Here is a 9,769-nt window from a genome sequence, read left to right on the forward strand (position 1 = left end):
ATTTTTTAGGTCCATTTTCTTCTCTCACATAAGGTAAAGATTCTGTTGCCACAGTGGTAGAGTGTTTCAAACTACTTTCTTAAGAGCTGAGTAACTTAACAGTTCTGTACACAAAATGGGTGTTTGTGTAAATTACTATATTTTTCACATTTATCTTTTAAGTATGGGGGTCAGTGCTCTGAAAAGTAAGTTACTGATAATTGAATTGATGAATGAGCATTCGGAAGAAAATGTTTCCTGGCAAAGACACACTTTTAGAAAGTGTGTACATGTGGGAAAGCTGCTATACAAAGACATTTATTACCGAACACTTTTTTAAAACGAAAACTATTATTTGCATGCTAATATAAAAATAAACATATAAAGGTTTAACTTAGAGTTTCTTTTCTCTTTCCTTCCTGATGACAGTTAAAACTTACAGGCTGTTACACTTTCTGAAAAGAAAAACATCTAAACGATATTGAAAACATGAATCGTTTTTTCCTTATCTCATCCTTTTCATGGCATACAGCAAATAGCCCGTATATACGCTGCATTTCATGTAAACGTGAAACTTTTTATTATTTAAACTGCAGCTGATTCTAGAAACTGGAATGTTGATACTGCTAGGAACATTAAAGACATAGCATTCAATTGTTTTTATATAGATTTTTACGCAAAAAAAAACCCTTGTCTGCAAATAAACTTTGTAAAATGTTAGATTATAACTCAGAAAGAAAAGGGCAGCCACATACCAACCCTTTTCCCAGCTACAGACCTTCAGGAACCTTAGAACTTCTGAGGCTTCGAAGATTTTTGAAGAGCTTATTTTTCAGATAAGGAAAATGAGAGTCAGAGAGAGGGGCTTTGCTGAAATTGCATAGTTAAACCAGGCATCAGTGGTCGAGACATAATGTTAATGACGTGCCATCTCCGGATCTGCTTTAGTATTTTTCTTCTTGGTGGCATCTTCTTTTTAAACCTTATATCTATATTTGATAAATAAACAGCCAAAAATTTATGGCAACTCAATGAATATTTGATATTACTCTGTGCTAAAATATTTTATGAATGATAAATTATCTTCATTCATTCTTTTGCATATCCATTCATTATTTCATTCACTCAGTAAGTACTTACTATGTATTAACTCTATATCAAGCATGATTTTAAGTATTGGGGATAAACCAGTGATCAAATAAAAGTCTGTTTTTAAGGAGTTCCCACTCTAATGAAAGAAGAAAAGCAATAAACCAATACATAATATTTCACATACTTGCAAGTGCTCAGAAGGAAAATCAAGCAAGGTGAGGGAGAGAGATGAGTGGGAATGCTGCTTGAGGTAGGGCAGTTCTGAATTTGAAGGAAACGAGGGAATGAGCATACAGATATCTGGAGAAAAAATGTGCCGGGAAGAAACAGACCAAACTTTCTGAGGTAGAAGCGTGTGCGATGGATGCAGAGCACTTAAGGGCCCCAGAGGTTGGAGGTGGTCCGGTCTGGGAACAACGGATGGACGTTTTGAGTTTGAGATTTTCTTTTTAACATTTCTTTATAAATAGGCAAGAAACTATTGCCAAACTCCCGGTTAGACCACCAATTTAAATAATTCAAAGTTTATTTAGCTTATTGCATCCTCTAGTTTTGGAATGTCCTGTTCTGATTATAATTATATGTTGGCTCTGCCACTTGCTAGCCATGTTGCCAGGCAGGTCAGTTTGCGTTCTCATCCGCAACGTGAGGCTAATAATACCTGTGCTGTTCTTCACACGAGACTCTTGTAAAGGTCAACTGACTTACTGGGTTATACAATTATTTCAAAAACTATAAAATGCTCTGGGTTATTATTGGAAGAATGACATGAGGCTTTAAGGCAGGATTTGAAGGATCTGACTGCTCAACTGTATGAGCAAGACTTCTCATATAATTACCAGTATTTTCATAGTACATAGCAACTTTTGTGAAAATGCAGAATTCATAGTATGACCTTTGAGATGGCTACTTGGGATTAGAGCCAGAATGATCATTAAATCAAATATTTAGGAAACATGCATTAGTGTAGACAATTTAGCAAGTGTATAGGTAATCATCCATTCTCATTATCCTTTTAAGGTCTTATCATCCGCGTCTTAGTTACCAAATTGTAGAGAATCGGTGTTGAGAGAGGCTAGGGAACAAGAGAACCAGCATTTGGCGTACTTTTATATTGAAAACTGCCTTTCAACTTAAACATTTTCATCTACAGCGTATTGGAGATGTGATTTGTTTTAGGACTGTCCCAGTATAAAAGAAATATTCAGTTATTCAATGAGAGGGAAAATGAATACTCTTTATTTGACTGAGACTTTTACATTAGAAATGATAGAGATGTGATTTGTAGCAAAAAAAAAAAAATATGATAATTGCACTTTAGTAAAAGCTTTAATTTCAAATTAGAGAAATTTTCTAGACAACATGAAGACAGCAGTAATAATGCTAAAATGAAAATTAGAAATGCATTAAGATAATTTAAACTAAAAAAAATTCATCTAATGTTGAGTATGGTGAACTCATAATTTTACATAAAACAATTCAGTATTTTGATACAACATATTGAATGCTAATGACTCAGTTCTATGAAAAGCTACTATTTGGATTTCTTTTGGTAAATAACATTAAGAACCTTCCTGTGATTTGTTATAAACAATTTTTAACCTAAAGGTTTGAAATAGGTAAGGCATTGAGCCTTAGAAGGGCTTTTTATTTTGGTGCGGGGGAGCAGGGCGGGTGGAAAACGGGGTATTGTTGAATCTTTCCTCAACACCTTGTAAAATTTTTAAAAAGAGTGTTTAGTCAAAATAATAAAACTTGAATTCTTCTGTAAACCAATTCAGTGGCTTTTGCCACCAGTTTTATGTGTGTATTTCAACTTCCAGGTGGACATAACCGATATCGAAAATGAAGAGAACCGCTACTCTCTCTTTGTGGAGCTCCTGGAGTCCAGTCACCAAGAGGCTGAGTTCCAGCACTTGGTCTTGCTCTTGCAAGCATGGCCACCTATGAGTCGTGACTATGTGTAAGTGTTCACGTAAAATGAGACTTCTTTCATGGTTTGGTTTTAAAAATGAGTACCTTCAAATGAGCTAAAGGAAAGAAATACATAAAATTAATATTGGCCTTCAGCGGAAATTAAAATCGCTTGTTTGAAGTAGTGGTTTCTTTCCATTTCTTCTTGCTTCTAAGCCCAGATATTTTATTCAGAAATATCAGACAATACTTGATAGTAACCTCTGATTTATGATGTCAACAAAATAATTTTGTTCCATTTTTTTCTTTAACTGGGAAATTTTTCGACTCCCTTTTAATGTGACTGACAATGCTAACTTGAGAATCCATGTGGACTATTTGTGATAATTCCCATTTATTGCGGACACACAATATTATGTGCAATTTACATAGATGATCAGTTCACTGAACAGACCTCTACAGGAAGGTGATGTAATCTCATTTTATAGATGAGTAAATTGAAGTTAAATAACTTGAGGCATCATATGGCTGATAAGTGGAGGAGGCAGAGTTCTAACCAGCTAGTACCGGCTACCTTCACGGCCCATGCTGTTCCCTCCGCGTCGTGCTGAGCCTGCAGCTGCCACTCATAGCGCGTGGAGTCGCCATCCTACCCTCGCGCCGTCAGCCAGGGATTCCTTTGGAAGACGTGGCCAGAATTCCTCTGCACACATATGCTGTCTGTCATGAACTGCTGCTCCTTGTTGGCAGAAGAACAGACTTTGTATGCTTTTGTGTTTCAGAAATAAGAAAACTGTACGAAGCTCAGGGTGCGATTCCCCTGCTGCTTGTTGCTTCCTCAGTCTGTGCTCCCAAGTTGACCTCAGCTGCTCACTGCCCTTAATGTCATTTGTCCTTCTCTGACCCCAGAATCATAGTCATAACCGTATGACAAAGAAAAACTGGTATTAGGTAGCGAATAGTAAGATGTGCATGCTATTAAGAGCGACATTCCACAGTTGCAAACATCATTCATTAAACCAAGCAACTCTGCAGGGAAAGCACTAAATTACTTTTTTCACGATGGAAAAAACCGAGACTCAGAATGATTGGGCGGCTACCCTGGAACCACACGACCAGGTTGAGAGTGTTTAAGCGACTTCTGTGAGTCACCCAAGTAGTCAGTCAGGGAGCGTGAATGTGAGCCCACATTGCCGTGGCTTCAAAGCAGCCTGTGCCGTCCAGCATCCTCCGGCTGCCTCACCCTCATGCTGCTGGGGGCTTGTCAGTGACACACAGGCTCCCGTCCTCCGTGCGATGTTCTCTCCGTGCGATGTTCTCTCCTCCACAGGATAGACCTGGAGGAACGCGTCACCCAGACGATGATTGCAATTTGTCATAAGCATTCGACTTTGAAAAGTGTCGTGATTTTTTTTTTTCCTATTTTAAAATCTCTTCACAATTGTTAAAGCTTTAATCATTTCCAGCGCCTGGCACTTTTCTCCCTTAGAACCAGCATAACGAATAATCCTTGGATGAGACTAGCTACGGCGATGCTAACCAGATGTACGGTGGAGAACAAAGAAGGACTGGGGAGTGAAGTTTTGAAAATCTGTCGCTCTTTATATAACACCAAGCAGATGCTCCCTGCAGAGGTGAGTGGATATCTTAAGCGGCTTTGCTGGGGGGTAGCCTTTTCCTTATCCAAACTGTCTTATCAGCTGCTGTACCTGAAGAACATTTAGCTCAAGTTACCTGTAGGCAAAGGCCTGTAATTTGTAACAGATCAAATGAAGAAGCACAATGCTGAAAAGCTGCTTGGAGGTGGTTTTCTCTCTGCGCGAGCTCCGAAGCAGTATTCCTGTTACAGTCCCAGAGTATAACCCAGTTTTCAGCTCCTGTTGGCTACCCTTGTGTGTCTCACTCAGGTGTATGTTCTTGGGGGTCGTGGTAGCTTGTGGGCTGTCTCTGTCTGAAGCGGGGTGGTCAGTGACACAGTAGTAAGCATTAGCTCTCCTCCAGGCAGGTAGGTAACTGAACACTCCGATTTTTATATACTTTTTGACATCATTTTAATGAGAATGCATAGTGGCAATATTCATTCTTTATAAACTTGATAAGAAAGCCACCTCCATTTTGACCTTAGTTCTCTATTTGATCCCATAATTTGACTGTCACAGAGGTATTTGTTTTAATATATAAAATTGTACATTATAAAATAAGCACATATTTATTATAGCCCCCGGCTGTGGATCCAACCTCGGCAATATGTTGTTTGAGCAATTTACATGTCTTAAATTTAAGCATTTGGATAATGACACTCAATTGATTAATTGGTTTTTGAGTTTCTACCACATAGGAGATAAACTTGAAAATAAAATTATAAATATGATTCTCTGAATTCTCATCGTAATCACTCAAGGAAAATATTCTCATTATGAATGCACATTTAATGAATTGTTTTCTGAATGAGGGACTGCCTAAGTATTTTTTGATTAAATTTTAAAATATTTAAAGACGTCTTCCAACCTCCAGAATGGCAAGATTCTTCTCTAAAATATTTAAAGTACCACCACCAAAAACAACATCCTTTTACTCCAGTGGTACGTGATTGGCTTGTATCAGCTGCTTATTTTCCTGTGATCTGCTCTGCTCTCTTGTGAGTGCCTGGAGGATGGGGACCATGGCTGTGTCATGTCTGTTTCACCCACGGCAGGATTCAAGCACTGATTAGAGTGGGGACTCAGCGCAGTTTATTCCCCGACCCCAGAGTAGGTCATATGTAAATAACCTATGCGGTTCATCTTTGCCTTAACATAAACTAAGACCATTCTTAGACTAGGATCAAATGCCAGAAGTGTCCTAGCAGTTCTATTGAATCTCGGTTAGGAAAGCAGTTTAGGATCTGTCGTTACTGTCTCACCAGCTGGTGGTGATAGCAGGAACTGACATTTGCTGGCAGTCTCGGGCTTTCATTTCCATTGTCTCATTTAACCTCCTCTACCACCTGTCAGGAAGTTCCTTGATCTCCATTTGATAGCTGAAGAAATGGAGGCTCTGATGGCAAGGGTCTTGCTCCAGGTCACTGAGGCAGTAGATGGTAGGTCTGACTCTCAAACCAAACCTCTGCGCTTAAATGCTAAAAAACAAATACTTCCAAAGGAGCCATTCTTAACTATACTTGGGGTGTTGCATATTGAACGTCTGTCTTGTGTAGTTGTTTAAGTTTTATGGTCAATTTTTTCCCTTTTCTATGGTACTTCCTTTAAGAATGGTCTATACAGTCTAAAGTCTACATTGTCAGCATTCTAAAATGGGTCCCCAACCCCCAGGCCATGGACAGGTACCATCCATGGCCTCTTGGGAACTGGGCCGCACAGCAGGAGGTGAACGGTGGGCGAGTGAGCGAAGCTTCATCTGTATTTGCAGCCGCTCCCCAGCGCCAGCATCACCGCCTCAGCGCTGCCTCAGACCATCAGGTGTTAGATTCTCATAGGAGCACTGGCCTCTGGTGCCAAAATGGTTGGGGACCGCTGTTCTAAAACAATAAAAAGAACAACATATTTTTCCCTCTATACTGTAAGAGTTTTAGGATCTCTGTTATCACCTAGAGAAGGTGTTTTTTTGTTTGTTTGTTTGTTTGTTTTGTTTTTTTTTTTGTTTTTTAAATATCCTCATTGGTTTGGTTTTACTGTAATTAGTTCTAAGGCAAGGAACGTAAGTTAGCTGAGAAACATGGCCACTGTGTCTTTGACCCTGACATACCATTAGCTACGTAATCAAGGTTCGATAACAGTTATGTTACCATCTTTTAGCCACCTGGGAATGGGTGATAGCAACCTCTGAGTGTCCCTAGCAGCAGTAAGTCCTGTCGGCATTACATTTAAAGTAAGGACATAGAGGAAAAGTGTGTTCTTCTTTCTATTGACTAATATATAATACGTTATGCTTTCTATTTCTTATTTTTCTAAAAGAAGAGTGGATGGTTAAATGAGAAGTTAAATAGCTATAACGATTTAACTCCTGTGGTTCTACAACTAGGTTGAGCTACTTTGAAAAATAGAGTAATCCATTAAGCTTCTTTGCAGTGGTCCTGTTTGATCTCAGAATTGTCTGCTCATGATTCCTCAGTGCTTTAAGGCGATCAGAATAGATTAAACGCCCATGCATTAGAGTCCTCCCCACATGCGCCTCGGAGGGGCGAGGCCTGTCCTCCCCATGAGGGCTGGGAGCACCGAGGGGCAGGGCACGTCAGACGCCGTGCATGAGGAGGAGCCCTAGCGATGCGTGAATAGTACCGCTTTACTGCGGACTGGGCCACAGCATATCAGTGACATGAGAAAAGCACCGGGCACTCTCGACCTCTGCTTTCTAGTCTCTGAAACAAGGGCCTAGACTGGATGGCCTCACAGGGGACCCCGCTTCTGTCTGCTCTCCGAGGCCTCCGGACCTGTGAGGAGGTGCAGCTGAGGCTGTCTGTTTACTGCTTCATCCGTAGCACGCAATTCACTACCTTCCAAAGTCCATCATCTCTTGGGGTGGGGAGGAAGGTACTGGATTGAACCCCATTTTTAAGTAGGTCATTATTATTTCTCTTTTCCAATTTGCTGATATAAAAATAATTATTATCAAATGAGTTCTGTTGCCACAGTGACTTTTCTTCATTTTCCTTATGTTGCCTCAGTTTCTTTAAATTGGGTTCACTTATGGATTTTTTTTCCTTAGGATGCTGTGATTAAGAGAACTTTGCAAATGTATATACTGTTTTTATTGATCACTAAATGTGCTCAGATATGAATTAAAATTGTTACAAAGGAAGGGACATTATGATTACAAAATGGAAAAGTCTTGTTGAGTTTATTTTACCACATTTGGAAATTCCACGATCTAATTTCACAGTTCCATAATATTTAATATCACTGTGGCAGTAACATTAGCCACGACTCACTTTTTTTAATCCTCCACCTGTGGTTGCCCCACTCCCTGGTTTGCGAGGTGCGTTTTCTAAGCACACAGGGATTTGGGGAGCTGCAGGAAAGGAACTCAGAGGCATCTTTGTAGGAGATGAGGTTTTCCTGTGCCTTTTGAAGCTGAGACTTAAAGGATAAAGAGGGATTAATCAGACAGAAACAGCAGAGGTTACATCGTGTGCAGAGCCCAGAGATTTGAGCAGGCCTGACACTCATCAGCTGTACCTGCTGTTCAGTACAGTAGCCACTGGCTGGGGGTGGTTCTTAAAATTAAAACAAATTAAGTACGATTGATTGAAATTTAAAATGCAGTTCCTCAGCTGCGCTAGCCACACTCAGATGCACACTAGCCACGTGTGTCTTGCGGCTGCCGTGGTGGACAGTGCATGTTCAGACAGCCCGTCCAGGGGGCACTGTCTGGGGATCAGGATCTGGGGTGCAGGTGGCGGGCGTTGCAGTAACATTCGAGGAGGAGGAGGATGAAGGAAACAAGTCCTGTGGCAGGTGGGCTAGACTGTCATGCACTGGAGTTTGTATTTCACCCTCCCAAATATTTTCTGCAGGTTTTGGCACCCCAGGTTAAAAATCTGCATTTCTCTTTGGCCCAGACCCTAAGTGAGACGCCTCTGTGAGTCCTGTGTGCTGTAAGGCACGCAGAGCACTTTACTGAGTTAGAATCCAGAATGTTCGAAGTAGACACTTTACAAAACTATTACCCTGCCGATATCATTTGCACACAAGTTTGTGTAGCACAGCCTTCCAGTCTGAAATGTGCAGGCCTTGCTGATGCCCAGCAGACACATGCTCGGTAAGAGAAAGCTTAAAAAAAACTACAGCGAGTGGAATTCTGAAGTGGCCTTTATCCTAAGCTCCAGCTAGGAGCTTCTTCATGCCATCCTTATTTTATCTATGCTTTATAAGAACGTAAAGGAATTATGAAACTACAAATTTGAGTTTTTTTCTGATGTGCTGCAGGAGCACAAGAGAAAGATCAGTCTCATGGAGGGCGGGATTCTCAATTCTTTCTAGAACAACCCTTGCTTTACATGATGAGGTTGCATTCATTGTCTGGCCTTGGTCTGAGTGTTCTGTTCTTTATGTTACAGCTGAAGTCAGGACACTGCGGGAGCATGTGACTCAGCAGGGAGGGGTAGCTTGCAAACTTATTTTTTTTATTCTTTTGTTGTAAAGGATTATCATTTGTTATCTTGTATAAAAGCCTGCTCTCTGATGACTGGTTCAGCTAATATAATGAGCTGAGAATAAAATTCAGATACGTCTATGCAGATTAAAATACATTTTGATTTTTCTAGACCACAGAGAGTTTTCATGAAGATGGAATAGCTTAACTATCAGGTATTCAGTTCACCTTGACATTAGAATTATAAACAGGTTTTTAAATATTTAACTTGCTGATTTTCTTTGTTGCAATGGATGAGAACAAGATACGTGATATTCACAATTGATAATAGTTCTTGTTTTTTAAGCATCTAGTATATGTTGAGCATTGTATGTTGTTATTCATTAACTCTTATTCACACCCACATCCACACACACACACACACACACAAAACACTGCAAAGTAGATATAATTACCTCCATTTTACTTATGAGGAAACCAGGGCTTTGCGAGTTGACAATATCTGACAGTCCTGTATCCATCCAGTGGGATATCGTGCAGCCATTAAAAGCAACATCATAGACGGATGAATGTCTGAGAGCTTGGAAAGATGTTTACAAAATACTGTGACATGAGCAAAGCAGGTACCAAACAGTAAATCAGCGTGATCCCATGTGTGCTTTACACACACACGCACGCGCACACACACACACAC

At 40.2% G+C, this 9,769-nt stretch overlaps 1 protein-coding gene across 1 annotated transcript in view; it reads left to right on the top strand.

The window, feature by feature from the left end:
• Positions 1-9,769, top strand: part of NBAS (neuroblastoma amplified sequence) — a 267,834-nt gene that overhangs the window by 243,313 nt on the left and 14,752 nt on the right. The window contains 2 exon segments of the mRNA XM_023528505.1: positions 2,895-3,034; positions 4,475-4,619. Coding sequence (XP_023384273.1) covers positions 2,895-3,034; positions 4,475-4,619 — 285 coding nt within the window.

The sequence above is a fragment of the Pteropus vampyrus genome, unplaced genomic scaffold, assembly GCF_000151845.1.
Source record: "Pteropus vampyrus isolate Shadow unplaced genomic scaffold, Pvam_2.0 Scaffold28, whole genome shotgun sequence".
NCBI lineage: Eukaryota > Metazoa > Chordata > Mammalia > Chiroptera > Pteropodidae > Pteropus > Pteropus vampyrus.